General features: G+C 33.7%; 1 protein-coding gene across 3 annotated transcripts in view; it reads left to right on the forward strand.

Annotated features, from left to right (window-relative positions):
- Positions 1-19,756, forward strand: part of LOC122224035 (coiled-coil domain-containing protein 7-like) — a 134,101-nt gene that overhangs the window by 74,538 nt on the left and 39,807 nt on the right. For all 3 annotated transcript variants that reach the window (XM_042945300.1, XM_042945302.1, XM_042945301.1), the window contains 4 exons: positions 4,062-4,092; positions 4,747-4,836; positions 12,442-12,527; positions 16,163-16,217. In XM_042945300.1, the coding sequence (XP_042801234.1) occupies positions 4,062-4,092; positions 4,747-4,836; positions 12,442-12,527; positions 16,163-16,217 (262 nt within the window). The remainder of the gene's footprint in view (positions 1-4,061; positions 4,093-4,746; positions 4,837-12,441; positions 12,528-16,162; positions 16,218-19,756) is intronic.

Here is a 19,756-nt window from a genome sequence, read left to right on the forward strand (position 1 = left end):
AGGGATCTGCTAAAAACGATTTGAAGAAACAAATGAATTCATCTTTTGCATTACACCAGATTCATAAATAAAAATCAATTGTATTTCTATATACTAACTGTTATGGGTTGAATTGCTCCCCCCGCCAAAATTATGTTGAAGCTCTAACTCCCAGCACCTCATATTGAATTAATTAATTAACTAATTAATTAATTTTTTAAGTTTATTTGGTTTTGAGAGAGAGACAGAGAGAGTTAGCAGGGGAGGGCCAGAGAGAGGGAGAGAGAGAATCCCAAGCAGGCTCCACACTATCAGCACAGAACCTGATGTGGAGCTGAAACTCACCAACTGTGAGATCATGACCTGAGCTGAAACCAAGAGTAGGACGCTCAACTGACTGAGCCACCAGGGTGCCCCTGAACTTATTTTTAAATAGGGTCATTGTAGACGTAATTAGTTAAGATGAGGTCATACTGGGGTAGGATGGGCCCTTAATCCAATATGACTGGTATCCTTGTAATAATTGGAGAAGACAGTATAGAAAGAGGGAAGAAGTTACGGAGGCAGAGATTGGATTTGTGCTACTACAATCCGGAGAATACCAGGCACTACTAGGAGCTGAAAGAGGCAAACAAGGATTCTCCTCTAGAGGTTCTAGAAGGAGCATGGCCCTAACAACTGAATTTTAGATTTGTAGTCTCCAGAACTGTGAGAGCATAAAATATTTGTAGTTTTAAGTTACCCAGATTGTGATACTTTGTTACAGCAGCCCCAGGAATCTAATACACTAATGATGAACATTCCAAAAGTGAAATTAAAAAAAAAATCCATTTAAAATACCACCAAAGACAACAAGAATGAATTTAACAAAAGAAGTGTAAGACTTGTGCACTGAAAACTACAAAACATCATTGAAAGAACTTAAAGAAGACCTAGTTAAATGGATAGACATTCCATTTTCATGGACTGTTAGACTTAATAATCTTAAAATGGCAGTGTTCCCCAAACTGATCTAGAGATTCAATGCAATCTCTTTCAAAATGCCAGCTTTCTTATTGCATGAACTGACAAGCTGATCCTAAAATTCATGTGGAAATACAAGGAATCCAGAAGAGCCAAAGAAATCTTAAGAAGAACAAAGTTGAAGGATTCACATTTAACTAATTTTAAAACTTCATACAGGGCTGTAGTAATCAAGACAATGTGGTATTGGCATAAAGTTATACCTACATACATCAATGGAATAAACTTGAATGTCCAGAAATAAACCCTTACATTTATGGTCAATTAATTTTTTCATAGTCTTTTAAAAATATTTTAATTTTAATTTTTTATTCAAGTATAATAAAAATACAGTGTTATATTTCAGGTGTACAATATGATGATTCAGTAATTCTATACATTACTCGGGGTACTCTTAATCCCCTTTATTTCAGCCATTTACCCACCCACCTCCTCTCTGGTAACCACCAGTTTATATTTAGGGGTTTGTTTCTTGGTTTGTTTCTTTCTCTTTTTTTCCCTTTGTTTATTTATTTTGTTTCTTAAATTCCACATGAGTAAAATCATATGGTATCTGTCTTTGACTTTCACTTAACACTGTACCTTCTAGATCCATGTTGTTGCAAATGGCAGGATTTCATTCTTTATATGGCTGAATAATCCACTGTATGTGTGTATATGTACATATACAAATGTCTTCTTTATCAAATTATCTATTGATGGAGACTTTGCTACTTCCATAGTTTGGCTATTGTAAATAATGCTGGAATAAATATAGGGGTGCATCTACTATTCAAATTAGTATTTGTGTATTCTTTGGTTAAATACCCAGTAGTGTAATTACTGGATTGTAAGATAGCTCTATTTTTAATTTTTTGAGGAATCTCCATACTGTTTTCCACAGTGGCTACATCAGCTTGCATTCCACCAAAAGTACACAAGGGTTTGTTTTTTTTTTTTCTCTACATCCTCATCAGCACTTGTTATTTCTTGTGTTTTTGATTTTAGCCATTCTAACAGATGTGAGGTGATACCTAATCGTGGTTTTGATTTCCATTTCCCTGATGATTAGTGATGTTGAACATCTTTTCATGTGTCAGTTTTCTATGCTTATGTCTTTGGAAAAATGTCATTCATGTACTTTGCCCATTTTAAAATCAGATTATATATTTTTTGGTGTTGACTTGTATAAGTTCTTTATATATTTTGAATATTAATCCTTTATTAGATATATCATTTGTGGAAAGGATAGTCTTTTTAATAATTGGTACTTGGGCAACTGGATATCTATATGCAAAAGAGCCTTTTAGAAGAAACACAGGAATAAATCTTTGTGACGTTGAGTAATGTAATGGTTTTTTAAATAGGACACCAAAAGTACAACCAACAAAAGAGAAGAAAATAGATAAGTTGACTTTCATAAAACTAAAAACCTTTGTACTGCAAATGATACATTAAGCATATGAAAAGACAACACCTAGAATGTGAAAACTATTCGCAAATCATATATTTGATAAGGAACTTGTATCCAGAGTATATAAATAATTCTTATACCTGCATAATAAGAAGATAAATAACACAATTTAAAAATGGACAAATAATCTGAAAAGACATTTTCTGAAGCAAGATATACTAATGGCCGATAAGCACATGAAGTGATGCTGAACATCATTAGCCTTTAGGGAATTTCAAATAAAAATTACAATGATATACCACTTCACATCGATTAGGATGGCTGTAATAAAAAAAGATGACAATAACAATTGTTGGCAAGGATTTAGAGAAATTGGGACCCTTATACGTTGCTGGTGGGAATTGAAGTGGTGTGTCTGCTATGGAAACCAGTTTGTCAGTTCCTTAAAATGTTAAATACAATGTCAATATATGACCCAGCAATTCTGTGCCTAGGTTTATACCTGAGAGATGGAAAACCTATGTACAAGCAAAAACTTGTACATGGATGTTCATAGTAGCATTATTCATAATAGCCCCAAAGTGGAAATAATCTAAATGCCTATATGGATTATGGATAAATCAAATGTGTACAATGGAATAATATTTGGCAGTACCAAGGAACATAGTACTGATATATGCTACAACATGGATGAATCTTGAAAACAGTACACTAAGTGTAATAAACCAGTTCCAAAAGACCACATATAATTTTATTTGTATGAAATATCCAGAATAGGCAAATCTATAGATATAGGAAATAGATTAGTGCCTGCCAGGTTTGGGGACAGTGTTGGGAAGAATAGGGAGTGACTGCTAATTGGTACAGGGTTTCTTTTTGAGGTAATCAAAATGTTCCAAAATTAAATAGTGGTAATAGTTGCTCAACTTGGTGAATATATGAAAAGCCATTGAGTTGTATACTTTAAATGAGTGAATTGTATGGTATGTTAATTATATCTTAAAGCTTTATACAATTTGGATTATAATAAGTAACTCATTTGTCCAAAATAAAAATCTATAGTTTACCCATACCTTGGAACAGTTTTTGGCAAACTTCAGCCCATGAGTCAAATCTAGCCAAGTCCTTTCATTTTCCTATCATTTATGCCTGGTTTTGCAGAGTTGGGCAGTGGTGACAGTTCATCTGGCCTGTAAAGTCTAAAATATTTACTATCTGGCTCTTTATAGAAAAAGTTTGCTAAATCCTGCTATGGAATAAGAAGTGGTACTTAAAAGGAGTGAGATACATCTATGTTTACCAATATAAATAGATCTCAGACATTGTGTGAAGTGAAAATAATAAGTTTAGGACAATATATACATTGCTGTAATTTACATGAAAAAGAAAACAAGGCAGTCACCCAACCCACTAACAAGAATTATAGAATCAAATAGATATATGTAGTATTATATAAATGTATTGAACAGGTTCTGAAAAGATACACAGAAATCTAATAATATCTCTAGAGAGAGCACTGGATTTTTGGAATAATGGTCAAAGTGTATTCTAACATTATTTATATTATTTTTAATTTTTTCAAAGAAAATATATAAGTATGTTACATAAATAAAAATATGAATGTAAAATGATAATACATTACAGATATTTTTGGTTTGTTTTTCAGAGCTATGAATGATCAAGGTTTGTTAGAGGATGTAAGTATAGCACTCTCAGTTTGAAATTGCACTCTGCCTGTGAAAATATTAGAGTCTAGAAATTGTCAGGATGCATAATCTTCAATAAAGGTTTAGTGCTTCCTCAGTTTATTCAAGAAATTTCTATGTATATGTGAGCTGGAAAGCTTTGTCTTTTTTTATTTTACTAGACCTTATTGTCACTCAAAAACACTTCACTTCTAAAATATTGAACTATAATACCCCATGTTCTTCTACATTTCCATTTATTGTTACTTCTAGCTCCTTTGCCTCTTTCAGCCCCAATTGTAGTTCATTATGCAGATTAATATCAATGGTTCATTATTTCATGAGTTCATGGAGACTTTCTTACTTTAATAATTAAGTGCCCAAATAGCTTCTCTGTGATGAAACATATGATTTTCTTTTTAAAAAAATATTTATTTATTTTTGAGAGGGAGGGGGAGAGAGAGAGAGAGTCATTGTCATTTGGAGAGAGAGAGACAGAGAATCCAAAGCAGGCTCTGCATTGTCAGCACAGAGTCTAACATGGGGCTCGAACTCAGGAACAGTAAGATCATGACCTGAGCTGAAGTCTGGCACTCAACCTACTGAGCCACCCAGGTGCCCCTGTATGATTTTCATTATTACTAAAATTATATTCTTTGTTTTTAGAAATACAAAGAAATGCAAAGTAATTTCCAAGTGTTACTAGAGGAGAAATTGGTGCTGGAAAATGAACTACAAAAGTTGAAGACTACAGAGGTTAGTTCAATTTTAGTGTCTGAAAATGGAAGAATACCTAAAAAGCCTTATTTTTGTAGGACAGACATCAAAGATATATTTAAATGTTTATAACACACTTTTGATATTAATTATAGATAATAGCTATGCTGTGAAAGTAAAATAACGCTATTTTCTAAATTACCATATTAGCTATTAAAACCAGATACTATGAAAAACAGACATAAAATTTAAACATTCCACAAGACATTTCTAGGCCAAATATTTATTTATTAAAATATCAACAAATTAGATTTTTCAAATATATTTTATTTTTTAAAGGTTTTTAAAAATTCTAGTTATTTAACATAAAGTATATTAGTTAAGCTGTACAATTTAGTGATTTAACCCTTACATGCAACACCTGGTGCTGATCACAAGTGCGCTCAGTCCTCATCACCTATTTAACTTGTCCTGTACGCACCTCCTGTTTGGTAACCATCAATTTGTTCTTTATAGTTAAGAGTCTGTTTCTTAGTTTTCCTCTCTCTGTTTTAACCCATGATCCTTTGTTTTGTTTCTTAAGTTCCACATATGAGTGAAATCCTATGGTATTTTTCTTTCTCTGACTGACTTATTTTGCTTAGCATAATACTGAATGGCAAGAATTCATTCTTTTTTAATGGCTGAGTAATATTGCACTGTATATATCTATATCTATATATCTATATCTATATCTATCTATATCTATATCATCTATATATCTATCTAGATATGGATATAGATATAGATATACATATAGATATGCTATATATAGATATGGGGTGTGTGTGTGTATATATATATATGTATATATATGTGTATGCATATGTATATGTATATATATGTATATATGTATATGTATATATATGTATATATATATATATGCACACACACACACACACACCCCATATCTTCCTTATTCATTCATCAGTCAGTGGACATTTGGGCTCTTTCCATAATTTGGCTCTTGGTTGATGATAGAGGTGCATGTATCCCTTTGAATTCCTATTTTTGTATTCTCTGGATAAATATCTAGTAGTGTAAATAGTGGATCACAGGGTAGTTTTATTTTTAACTTTTGAGGAACCTCCATGCTGTTTTCCAGAGTGGTTGCACCAGTTTCCATTCCCACCCAACAATGCAAGAGGGTTCCCCTTTCTCTGCATCCTCACCAACACCTGTTGTTTCTTATGTTGTTAATTTTAGCCATTCTGACAGGTATGAGGTGGTACCTTATTGTAATTTTGATTTGTATTTCCCTGATGATAAGGGATGTTGAGCATCTTTTCATGTGTCTGTTGGCCATCTGGATGTCTTCTTTGGAAAATGTCTATGTCTTCTGCCCATTTTTTAACTGGATTATTTATTTTGGCTATTGAGTTTTATAAAAGTTCTTTATACATTTTGGCTACTAAGCCTTTATCAGGTATGTCATTTGCAAATATTTTGTTCCATTCTGTAAATTGCCTTTTAGTTTTGTTGATTGTCTCCATCACTGTGCAGAAGCTTTTTATCTTGATGAAGGCCCAGTAGTTTATTTTTGTTTTTGTTTCTGTTGTCTCAGGTGATGTGTGTACTAAGACCTTGCTACGGGTGAGGTCAAGGAGGTTCCTGCTTGTGTCTCCTCCAAGACTTTGTTTCCTTTCTCATATTTAGATCTTTCATCCATTTTGAATTTTTGTGTATAGTGTAAGAAAGTGATCCAGTTTCATTCTTCTGCATGTCACTGTCCAGTTTTCCCAACACCATTAGTTTTCTCCTCTAGGATTTTGATGGTTTCCTGTCTCACATTTAGGTCTTTCATCCATTTTCAATTTATTTTTGTGTATGGTGTAAGAAAGTGGTCCATTCTTCCAGCACCATTTGCTGAGGAGACTATCTTTTTTCCCATTGATTATTCTTTTCTGCTTTGTCAAAGATTAGTTGACCATACAGTTGTGGGTCCATTGTGGGTTTTCTATTCTGTTCCATTGATCTATGTGTCTGTTTTTGTGCCAGTACCATAATGTCTTGATGATTACAGCTTTGTAGTACAGCTTTAAGTCTGGAATTGTGATGCCTCCCACTTTGCTTTTTCTTTCTTTCTTTTCTTTTTTTTCTCTTTGCAACATTACTTTGGATGGTTGGGGTCTTTTGCGGTTCCATACAAATTTTTGAACTGTTTGTTTTAGCACTGTGAAAAATGTTGTTGGTACTTTGATAGGGATTGCATTAAATGTGTAGATTGCTTTGGATAGTATGGACATTTTAACAATGTTTGTTCTTCCAATGCATGAGCATGGAATATTTTTTCATTTCTTTGTGTCTTCAGTTTCTTTCACAAGTGTTCCTTAATTTTCAGAGTACAGATCTTTTGCTTCTTTGCTTAGGTTTATTAATGGGTATCTTATGGGTTTTGGTGCAATTGTAAATGGGATCAATTTCTCAATTTCTGTTTCTGTTGCTTCATTACCGGTGTACAGAAATGCAACCGATTTCTGTACATTGATTTTGTATCCTGCAACTTTGCTGAATTCATGTATTAGTTCTAGCAGTTTTTTGGTGGAGTCTTTCATGTTTTCTGCATAGAGTATCATGTCATCTGCTAAGAGTGGAAGTTTGACTTCTTCCTAGCCAATTCGGATGCCTTTTCTTCTTTATGAAAATGAGGCGAGGACATCCAGTACTATGTTGAACAGTGTTGAGAGTGGACATCCCTGTCATGTTCCTGAACTTAGGGGGAAATCTCTCAGTTTTTCCCCATTGAGATGATATTAGTGGTGGGTCTTTCATGTATGGCCTTTATGATGTTGAAGTGTGTTCCTTCTATCCCTACTTTCTTGAGGGCTTTTATCAAGAATAGATTCTTTATTTTGTCAAATGCTTTTTCTGCATCTATTGAGAAGATTATATGGTTCTTATCCTTTCTCTTATTAATGTGATGTATCATGTTGATTGATTTACAAATATTGAACCAACCCTGCAGCCCTGGAATAAATCCCACTTGATCATGGTGAATGATGCTTTGTATGTGCTGTTGTATTTGATTTACTAGTATCTTTTTGAGAATTTTTGCATCTGTGTTCAGCAGGGATATTGGCCTGTAATTCTCCTTTTCAGTGGGGTCTTTGCATGGTTTTGGAATGAAGGTAGTGCCTGCCTAATATAATGAGTTTGGAAGTTTGCCTTCCGTTTCTATTTTTTGGAACAGTTTGAGAAAAATAGGTATTAACTCTTTAACTGTTTGATAGAATTCCCCTGGGAAGCCATCTGGCCCTGGACTCTTGTTCGTTGGGAGATTTTTGATTACTAATTCAATTTCTTTGCTGGTTATGGGTCTTTTCAAATTTTATATTTCTTCCTGTTTCAGTTTTGGTAGTTTATATGTTTCTAGGAATTTTATCCATTTTCTTCCAGATTGCCTAATTTGTTGGCATATAATTTTTCATAATCTCTTTTAATTGTTTGTACTTCTGTGGTGTTTGGTCATGATGTCTCTTTCTTTTGAGGTTTTATTTATTTGGGTCCTTTCTCCCCCCCCCCCCTCAATTTTTAATAAGTCTGCCTAGGGATTTATTGATTTTGTTAATTCTTTCAAAGAACTAGCTCCTAGTTTTGTTGATCTGTTCTAATGTTTTTTTTAAATTCCTATTTCATTTATTTCTGCTCTAATCTTTATTATTTACCTTTTTCTGTTTGTTTTAGGTTTTATTTGCTGCTCTTTTTCCAGCTCCTTTAGGTATAAGGTTAGATTGTGTATTTGAGACTTTTCTTGCTTTTTGGGTAAGGGCTGTATTGCTATATTCTCCCCTGTTATGACCACCTTTGCTGCATCCCAGAGGTTTTGGACTGTTGTATTTTCATTTTCATTGCTTCCATGCATTTTTTAATTTCTTCTTTAATGTTTTATTTTTTTTGAGAGAGAGAGAGATAGGGAGGTAGTGAACGAGCTGGAGTAGGGGAGGGGCAGAGAGAGATGGGGCAGAATATTTGAAGTGGGCTGTGTGCTGACAGCAGAGAGCCTGATGTAGGGCTCAAACTCATGAACCATAAGATCATGACCTGAGCTGAAGTTGGGTGCTTAACTGACTGAGCCTTCTGGCACCCCTATTTCTTCTTTAATTTCCTGGTTAGCCCATTCATTCTTTAGTAGAATGTTCTTCAACCTCCATGTGTTTGTGGTCTTTCCAAAATTTTTCCTGTGGTTGATATCAAGTTTCATAGCATTGTGCAGTCTGAAGATACCCATGGTAGGATCTCAATATTTTGTACTGGTTGAGGGCTGATATGTGACCCAGTATGTGATCAATTCTGGAGAATGTTCTGTGTACACTTTAAAAGAATTTGTATTCTTCTGCTTTAGGATGAAATACTCTGAATATATCTTTTAAGTCTGTCTTGTCCAGTATGCCATTCAAAGCCATTGTTTCCTTGTTGGTATTCTGCTTACATGATCTGTCTATTGTTGTAAGTGTGTTGTTAAAGTCCCCTACTATTCTTGTATTATTATCAATGAGTTTCTTTAAGTGTTTTTTTACTAATATATTTGGCTGATTTCAAGTTGGGAGCATAAATATTTAAAATTGGTATATCTTTTTGTTGGGTAGACTCCTTTATTATAATGTAGTGCCCTTCTTCATCTCTTATTACAGTCTTTGGTTTAAAATTGAGTTTGATATAAGTATGGCTACTCCACCTGTCTTTTGAAATCCATTAGCAAGAAAAATGGTTCTCTGTACCCTCACTTTCAATCTGGAAATGTCTTTGGTTCTAAAATGAGTCTCTTGTAAGCAGCATATTGATAGGTATTATTTTTGTATCCATTCTTATACCTTATGTCTTTGATTGGAGCATTTAGTCCATTTGCATTCAGTCATTATTGGTAGGTATGAATTTAGTGCCATTGTATTACCTGTAAAGTCAGTGTTCCTATAGATTGTCTCTGTTCCTTTCTAGTCTTTGTTGCTTTTGGTCTCTCTTTCCTACTCAAAGAGTCCCTTTTAACATTTCATGTAGAGCTGGTTTAGCGTTCACAAAACTCCTTTAGTTTTTGCTTGTCTTGGAAAATCTTTATCTCTCCTTTTATTCTGAATGACAGCCTTGCTGTATAAAGTATAAATGTTTCAGATTTTTATGCTATTTTAATTGCTATCTTTTAAAAATATTTTCAAACTGTCATTAGAGAAGTGTAATAAATTTTGTTTACTTAATTTTGTATCCAAAGTATATGTGACTAATAATAGCCTAAATTTTCTTGCTTTCCAATTGTAATACTATTTCTTTTTCTTGCCTGGCTAAACTGGCAAAGACCTCTAGAATGATATTGAATAGACATGATGAGAGTAGGTATTTTTCATTTGTTCCTGATTTTAAAAGGAAATATTCTTGTTTCTATGGTCATTCTGCCTGCTCTTTCTTTCTCTTTCAATATTGTTTATCAGGTTAAAATATTTTTCTACTTTTCATAATTTGCTAAATATTTTTTTCATGCTACATAAAATTCTTTCAGCCTCTGCCTACTTCCCAATTCTGAAACCACTTCTACATTTTTAGTTATATGTTACAATAGCACCACACTTCCAGGTAACAAAATCTTTATTACTTTTTAACTTGCTGCTCAATTGCTTGCTTTATAGTAAAGGGTTTACAGTCTTGTTTTAAAACTTTACTTAAGAACCTTTAAGACTGTACTTAAGAACCTTAAGATAATGTGCTTTGTCCTTTTCCAGCCTGAGTACCACTATTTTCATACATTTTACTACCTATGGTATAAGCTGCACAACACATTGTTATTAGTTTAGCTGTAAATTATTACCTTTTAAAGAGATTTAAATAATAAGGAAAACAGTCTTTATATTTATTTACCCATTTAATTATCATTTATGTTGGTCTTTAATTTGTATATTTCCTTATTTCTGTCTAGTGTCATTTTTCTTGTGCTTAAAGGATTCTTCATAATTTTTGTTATTGTTGTTCAGGTCTGCAGCTGATTCATTCTTTCAACTTTTTGATTTCTGAAAAACTTTTTTCTTTTGTATTCAGTTTTAAAACATATTTTCTCTGGACAAAGAATTCTAGGTTGGCTGGTTCTTTTTTTCTAGTACTTTAAAGAGTTTCTTTTTTATCTTCTGGCTTGCATTGTTTCTGAAAAGTCTGCTGTCCACTTTATTTTATATATAATCTGCTTTCCTCCTCTGCTTTTAAGATTTTATCCTCATCATTGCTTATAATTTTATTATCATATGTCTTAGAACTAGTTTTCCTTATATTTTTTGTGGGTTTGTGAGCATAAAGTTTTGTCAAATTTGAAAGTAAAATTTGTCCATTGTTTCTTCAAATATTTATTTTCTTTGCTCACTTCTTCTCTCCATTATGTACTGAAATTACAAGTATCTTTGTCCACTTGAAGTTTTCTCACAAGTAACTGATGATCTGTTCATTACTTTTAGTCTTTTTTCCTTTCATTTTTAAAGTATTTTTGATGGCCAATGTATATTAGATTTTTCTGTATAAGAAATATATCCCCAAACTCATATTTAAACTAGAAAGTTACCTGGAGACCTTAAGAATTCCATTGCAATTCATTATTATACAGGTTTTTTCATATTTTATGAGGATTATTACACTTTGTGTTTAACTTGTGAGAACTTTACCACTATAGTGAAGTTGTATCTTTTGGGAGTTGTTGTATAAAACAGGAAATAAACACCTAATGCCATAATAGGTCTCTATTATTAAGCTCATCTACAAATTTCAGTAATCTAATTGTTAATTTTTTTCTCAACTTTCTTGTATAAAATAATCTATTACTACATAGTCATTCAATAATACTTTAAAATATGTGGTTAGTTCTGCTGTAATATTTGTTTTGAAATGCAAATTTGTTCTAACACAAACAATTTGAACATAATATGAATTTTACATGTGTTTATGCACAAATTCATCTGCTAAGAGTACTAGGTAAAAGGAGAAAGCAGACTCTGCACACTGTATTCGTTCACCATGTTTGTAGTGTACCACACCAGTGCACATCTGTCATTACAACTTTTTATGTGATTTCAGATCATCCTTCTTCCCAAACTACACGATAACAATTTGCAACCTATTCGATGATCACTTCCACAAACACACCTCATGTCTTTCTCAAAATAAAGAACTATATTTCTCATACTATGTGTTTCTCAAATCATCTAACTTTGTAAAATGGAACTGTTTTTATTAGGTTTCTATTTTTAAAAAATGTATCATTGACAATGTTTGTTGCATGCTGGGCACCTTACCTCATTTCTCTCATATATCCTGCAGTTTTTAGTGCATGAGTTTTCATAGATGATTTTCAGGAAGATATGTATGTATTAGAGAAGACCTGGCTGTAATTTGTCAGGGGAATTTACTTCTTTTGATATGTATTAACTTATATACAACTTACATTCAGTAGAGTACCATAACAAGCGTTCTGATTGTATCCTTAATTTTGTTGTGCTTCTTTTTAGATAATTTTTCTTGAAACATAGTATAGTGATTCTCAAAGTAAAATGGAAATCTTAGTAATGCATATTATCTTTTATTTCCCTCTAATTATTGTCTCATTAACTGTTTGTTTCTGGCTTATATAAAATTACACAGAAAGCAAAGTCTACATATGATCGAACAAAGAAAACTATAAAAATGGAGAAGAAAAAAGACAAAAGAAAATCTGAGGATACAGAAGAGTAAGATATAAAGCTACATGTTTATATTTTTTCCTTGTTAATTTACATTTTCATTTTATACAAACAATTTGAGGTCATATAAACATAACTTTTAACAGGTTTCTAAAAAATGTAACACTATGTAATACCATAGTTTTATAAGCAGACCAGGATATGACGGAGGAAGAGGGCTGGGAAAGGAAGAACAAAGAACTAAAGGTAGGTTAGGAGAATGAACCAGATAGTCAGGAATAAGTAAACAGAGTTAAATCTGTAAATCATTTTAGAGACAGAGGATTTACATTATTTCCTTGATGTTTAGCTAGTGATTTGTGATTTGTATATTAACTCCTCAGTCTGGGCTATTCTTTTTTTTTTTTCTTGATTATACTTATTTTGTGAAAGGAATGATCTATTTTTTATGCATGTGGGTTATTGTAAAGTGGCCTTTTTAAGTGAATATCTCTTTAGTAATATAATTTTTTTTTTGCATTTTGAATTTGCTTTAGTCAAACCCTAATATGGGGTGCCTGGGTGGCTCAGTTGGTTAAGTGTCCTACTTCCGCTCAGGTCATGATCTCACGGTTCATGAGTTTGAGCCCTGCATCGAATTCTGTGTTGACAACTGAGAACCTGGAGCCTGCTTCATATTTGGTGCCTCCCTCTCTCTCTGCCCCTCCCTCATTCATGCTCTGTCTCTCTTTCTCTCTCAAAAATAAATAAACATTTAAAAACCCCTAATATAAATACATAATTTTAAAAAGGAACTGTGAATTCAATCTTTATAGAGTTTTATAAATTCTGAAAAGAAATTCATTGGATAAGTAGCCTTGACCTTTGTCTCAGAGAGGAAAAGATGACTACTTTCTTTCTTTTTTTTTCTTTTGCTCATTTGTTTTGTTTCTTTAATTCCACATATGAGTAAAATCATATGGTATTTGTCTTTCTCTGAATGGCTTAGTTCACCTAGCATAATACTAAGCTCCACCCACATTGTTGCAAATGGCAAGATTTCATTCCTTTTTTTTTAATTTATTCAACATAGATTTATTGAGAGCTTGTTTTGTGGAAGCACTGCTGTAGGTGCTGGGATATATTAGTTACCAAAATATCAGTTTTTTCATTTTCTTAAACAATAGAACATTGCCATGATTTTAATGACTAACTTCTGGATAAAGGAGGACCCATATCAAAAAGGAAAAATCCCCTCTTGATGCTCTGAGGTCCGGTTTAAATTCCCAAAAGGCAGGGTGCCTGGGTGGCTCAGTCAGTTAGGCAATGAACTTCAGCTCAAGTCATGGTCTCAAACTACTTTGTGAATTTGAGCCCCGCTGTCAGCACAGAGCCTGCTTTGGATCCTTTGTCTCCCTCTCTCTCTCATCCCCTCCCCTGCTCACACTCTTTCTCTCTCTCAAAAGTAAATAAACATTAAAAAAAATAATTTCCCAAAGGCAATTGTCAGGTTGCAGTTATGGTCCAGGCTAGCCAGCCCCTAAAGCTAACTTCTCGTGGAAAATCAACATGTTGAGTCTATTTAGAAAAAGTTGTGGGAACAAAGATATAGCATTTACAATCCTCTGACTCATGAATACAAAATTATAACCTCTTTGTTTCTATTTGTAACCTCCAAAAAATCTAATCTAGCTAATGCCATAGAATTAGACATTACAAGATTTGAAATGGATATGTTTCAAGATTTTCCTGGTCGTTTCTAATTTAAATCCTATCAATTTAAGATTTCCCCAGCCCTACCTCCATCCTTCCTTGATTGCATCTAAATGTACAGGTACTTGTCTGATATCATGGCATTGAAAACAGGTGTCATGTTATAGATTGAGCTCTCTCCCTGCTGTATTCCTCTGAGATGTTTGATCCTCTAGTTTTCTGGTTATCTCCTGGTGCCACTATCAGTTTTTTTTTTTGAACTTAATACTTAATATTATTTTTTTAAACTTTACATCCAAATTAGTTAGCATATAGTGCAATAATGATTTCAGGAGTAGATTCTTTAATGCCCCTTACCTTAATGCCCAATGCTCCTCCCACACCCCCTCTAGTATCCTTCTGTTTGTTCTGCATATTTATAAGTCTCTTATGCTTTGCCCCCTCCCTGTTTTTATATTATTTTGGTTTCCCTTCCCTTATGTTCATCTGTTTTGTCTCTTAAAGTCCTCATATGAGTGAAGTCGTATGATTTTTGTCCTTCTCTGACTAACTTCACTTAGCATAATATCCTCCAGTTCCATCCACATAGTTGCAAATGGCAAGATTTCATTCTTTTTGGTTGCCAAGTAATACTCCATTTTATATATACACACACACACACACACACACACACACACCACATCTTCTTTATCCATTCATCCATCGATGGACATATGGGCTCTTTCCATACTTTGGCTATTGTTGATAGTGATGCTATAATCATTGGGGTACATGTGTCCCTTCTATAACAGCATACCGGTATCCCCTGGATAAATACCTAGTAGTGTAATTGCTGGGTTGTAGGGTAGTTCTATTTTCAATTTTTTGAGGAACCTCCATATTATTTTCTAGAGTGGCTGCACCAGCTTGTATTCCCAAAGATTTCATTCTTTTTAATGGCTGGGTATTATTCCAGTGTGTGTGCCTGTGTGTATGTGGTGGTGGTGGGGTATCACATCATCTTTATCCACTCATAAGTTGATGGACACTTGAGCTGTTTCTATAATTTAGCTATTGTAGATAATGCATGTATCCCTTTGGATTAGTATTTTTGTACTCTCGTTGTAAATACCTAGTAATGCCATCGCTGGATCATAGGGTAGTTCTATTTTTAACTTTTTGAGGGACCATTATACTGTTTTCCAGAATGGCTGTACCAGTTTGCATTCTCATCAACAGTGCAAGAGGGCTCCCCTTTCTCCACATCCTTGCCAACATGTGTTGTTTCTTGTGTTGTTGGCAAAGCAAGAAACAGACTCTTAACTATCGAGAACAAACTGGTGGTTACCAGAGGGGAGGTGGGTGGGGGGATGGGTTAAATAAGTGATGGGGATTAAGGAGTACACTTGTGATGAGCACTGGGTGTTATATGGAAGTATTGAATCACTGTATTGTACATCTGAAACTAATATAACTCTGTATGTTAACTAACTGGACTTTATGTATTAAGAAAAAATTTAATGTTAATTTATATGTGAGAGAGAGACACAGAATGTAAGCAGGGGAGGGAGAGGGAGAGAGGGAAACATAGAACCCAAAGCAAGCTCCAGGGTCTGAGCTGTCAGGAGAGTCCCATGCGGGGCTCGGACCCACTAACCGCGAGATCCTGTTGACCTGAAGTCAGCTGCTTAACCGACTGAGCCACCCAAGTGCCCCAACTAACTGGACTTTAAATAAAACTTAAGAAAAGATGACCAGAGGGGGAAAAAATGACCAGTGTACTTTGACAATCCTTGCCTCATCTCCCTTGCATATTTTAATCATAACAATGAGAAGTTAGCTTGAGAAATGTTATTCAATTATTTATCACTTATATGGATTTTATGTCTCTTAAAAATGATTGTTTTGAGAAATTTTCTTTCTTTAAAAATGGTTTAAGTACTAATAAGAAAGCAAAGTAGTCATGCAATTTAAAATATTATGATAAATTTAAAAACCTTTTTTAATAACAGGAAGAAGTTTCTAGTAAAAGAGCTTAAAGTAAAAGAAGATTTGCTTCAAGTTCAGGTAACACACATACTCTATGCATCTAAATTTAATTAATAGTCACTCTGATAATTATGTATGTAGATAACATTAGTATGTATGTGAACATGGGGATATATGTGTGTGTGTGTACATTTGTGTGTATTTTTGTATTAACATTCTTTCTAAGATATTTCTTGTTGGTTGACTTTCTCAGTAAGTTTTTTTTCAGAAAATAAAATGGTAAATCCAGGCATGTTTACTGTCAAGGTTATGAAAATTACCATGGTTTATTCAATTATAGACAATATCATGGAGGAAAGAAGGTCATCTTGAAAGTCATAACAGTGATTTACTAGTTCTGTGACAATGGAAGTTCATTTAACCTACTTGAGCTTTATATTTTTGATTACTAAAATGGGTAAAACGGTATCTATTTATCTTAAAAAGGTATATGAGGTGTAAGAATCAAATAAGAAAAAGCTCTTCAGTAATTGTGACTTATAGAGTCCACTCTTTTTTATGTGATCGAATGAAAGGTAAGTAACCTTTATTTCATCTTGGCTTTGGAATACTTTTTTTTTTTTTTTGCTACAAGTTCACTTTTTTTTTTTATTTTTTATAATGACTTGTCAGAGGATCACACCACTCATTTTAGTGAGTGGCTGGAGTTGTGTCCCACAAGTGTATGTGAATAGTTCAAGAATCAAGTAACATAAATTTGGGAAGAAAATGAGAGGGCCACTTGAGATGTTGAATATAAAGTGTTCAACTTTATGGTATTTGTTTTCTATTCCTGCATAACAAGTTACCATAAATTTTTCAGTTATTAAAATAACTTGTATTATCTCACAGTTTGAATGGGTTAGGAGGCTGAGCAGGCTTAGCTGTGTCTTATGTTCAAGGTCTCACTAAACTGCAATCAAGGTAATGGCTAGGGTCTATTCTATTCTGTAAGTTGAGTTACTCTTCCAAGCTCAACTGGATGTGGCAAACTTCATTTCCTTCCTAGGACTGAGGCACTCAGCCATGAGACCTTTCCATAGGCAGTTTACATCACAGCAGCTTGCTTTTTCCTCAAGGCCGGTTTCTCTATTTTGCTGACCGTCTTATATAATGTAACATGATCATGAGAATGATATCTTGTCATGTTAGCTATATAATGCAGTCTAATAAAAGGAGTGGTATCTCATCACTTTGCTATATTCTATTGGCTAGAATCAACTCACAGGTCCCACCCATAGTCAAAAGGAGTGGATTATTTAGAGCATAACCACAAGGATGGAGATCATGCTGGCCATATTAGAATTCTGCCTACCATACTTAACATTTTATTTTATACAGAACAGTATATTTAACAGTATATTTATTTGTGTATTTAAAATTATTATAATCCCATTATATAGTTAATATTTGAAGTTTTTAAGTTAGTGTTTTAGTTCATTTGGGTTGTGTTTTATTCCATTTGGACTGCTTTAACAAAATATCAGGGAATGGGTAGTTTATAAAAAACAGAAATTTGTTTCTCAGTTCTTGGGTCTGGAAGTTCAAGATCAGGGTGTCAACGTGGTGGGGTGAGGGCTCTCTTCTGGGTTGCAGACTTCATGTTCTTTCTCATATGACAGGAAAGGCAAAGGCATTCTCTCAGTCCTCCTTTGTATGGACATTAATCTCATTCATGAGGGCCCCCATCCTAATACCAGCACATTGGGCATTAGGATTTCAACATGTGAATTTGTAGGTCGGGAGAGGAGGGAAGCGGGACACAAAAATTCAGACCATACTAGGCTTCTATAACAAAGAATGGGTGACTTAAATAACAAACATTTATTTCACACAGTTCTGGAGGCTGGGAAGTCTAAGATCAAAGCACCAGCAGACTTGTTGTCTGGTGAGAGCCCAATTCCTGGTTCATAGAAGGCCATTTTCTTGCTGTGTCTTCACATGGCAGAAAGGGCAAGGGAGGTGTCTGGAGCCTCTTTTATAAGGCCACTAAACCATTCATGAGGGTATTACCTTCATGCCCTAATCACTTCCCAAAGGCCCTACTTCCAAATGCCATCACATTGGAGATTAGGTTAGAACACATGAATTTTGCGGGGGGACACAAACATTTAGTCTGTAGCAGCTAATGTCATTTAAAATTATTCTTTTCTGAATTTAAGGTCAAAATTTTCTATGTAAGTGTATTTTTTTTTTTTTTCTGGATAAGGTCTATGGATTTAATGAGAATTTTAAAGGAATTTATCTTCTTCCTCCAAAATGCCTTTCTGTACTATCACTGATCTAGGCCATTTTACAGAGATCAATAGAAGCTAAAAAGTGACTAACTTGGAGTTAGAGAATAAATTAGTAGTGAAATCTGAACTGCAAATATGGCTCTCTGAACCCTACTTGGCATTTGCAGTTAGTGAAAATACATTTGGTTTTGCTTCCTCAGGCAGCATGGATAATAGAATCAGTTGGTATTATTATCCATCTGTTCAAGTAATTATAATGCTTTTAAAGTGTTTTACAAGTCATATAAAACTTTTAGTTTTTAAGTGAGCTAGCTTTTTGTTGTTTGTTGTGTACCTTTTAGAGGATCATTATTCCAATAATTATTCTAACGTATTTCAAGGACGTAGATAAAATAATCCATTTGGACCCAAGGTTGCCCTTACTTTGTACAAATTATGCCTTAAACAAGGGGGTGGGTTAAGGTACAAGTGGGTGTTGAAATCTAACCCATGGTTTGCCAAGTGTATACCCTTGAATAGTTGCATTTGCCTGAACAAAGGGTCCTTTTTCATCAAAGACATTATATAGACTAGCAGTCAGTAGCCAGAGTTGTACTTAAAAAAAATCATGTTTAGATAAAGTGATAAAAATATTTTGTTATTCTATTAACGTGATTTTCATTTTATTTGTTAGAAAAATAGATTGTATTTACTCTAGGCAACTATCTACTAAGTGGGCAATTGGCAGGTTAATCATATGGATGAGGACAAACATATTTTTTAGAAAATAGAAATATTTTACATATTTGAATGTTTTGTGAGTCAAATCACATACAGCATATTTTGTTATGCTTAGCAGTAATTATTATTACAGTAGTCCTCCCTTATCCAGAGGGATACATTCCAGGACTGTCAGGGGATGCCTGAAACCATGGATGATACCAAATCCTGTATATCCTATATTTTCTCTTGTACATGCATACATATCTATGATAAAGCTTAATTTATAACTTAGGTGAAGTAAGAGATTAACAACAATTACTAATAATAAAAGAAAACAATTACAACAATTACTGCAGTAAAAGTTATATGAATGTGATTTCTCTCAAAATCTTATTGTACTGTACTCATCCTTTTTGTGATGAGATGATAAAATGCACACATGATGAAATAAAGTGAGGTGAAATTACATAGGCATTGTGACGTAGTAGGCTACTATTGATCTTGTGACTATAGTCAAGAGTATGGCTGACCATAGGTAACTGAGACTGCAGAAAGCAAAACTGTGGATAATGGGAGACTGCTATATTCAATTTTTAGAAAAGGAAACTCTGAGATATTAAATAACTTGACCAGATTTGC

This window comes from Panthera leo, chromosome B4 (genome assembly GCF_018350215.1).
Source record: "Panthera leo isolate Ple1 chromosome B4, P.leo_Ple1_pat1.1, whole genome shotgun sequence".
Taxonomy (NCBI): Eukaryota; Metazoa; Chordata; class Mammalia; order Carnivora; family Felidae; genus Panthera; species Panthera leo.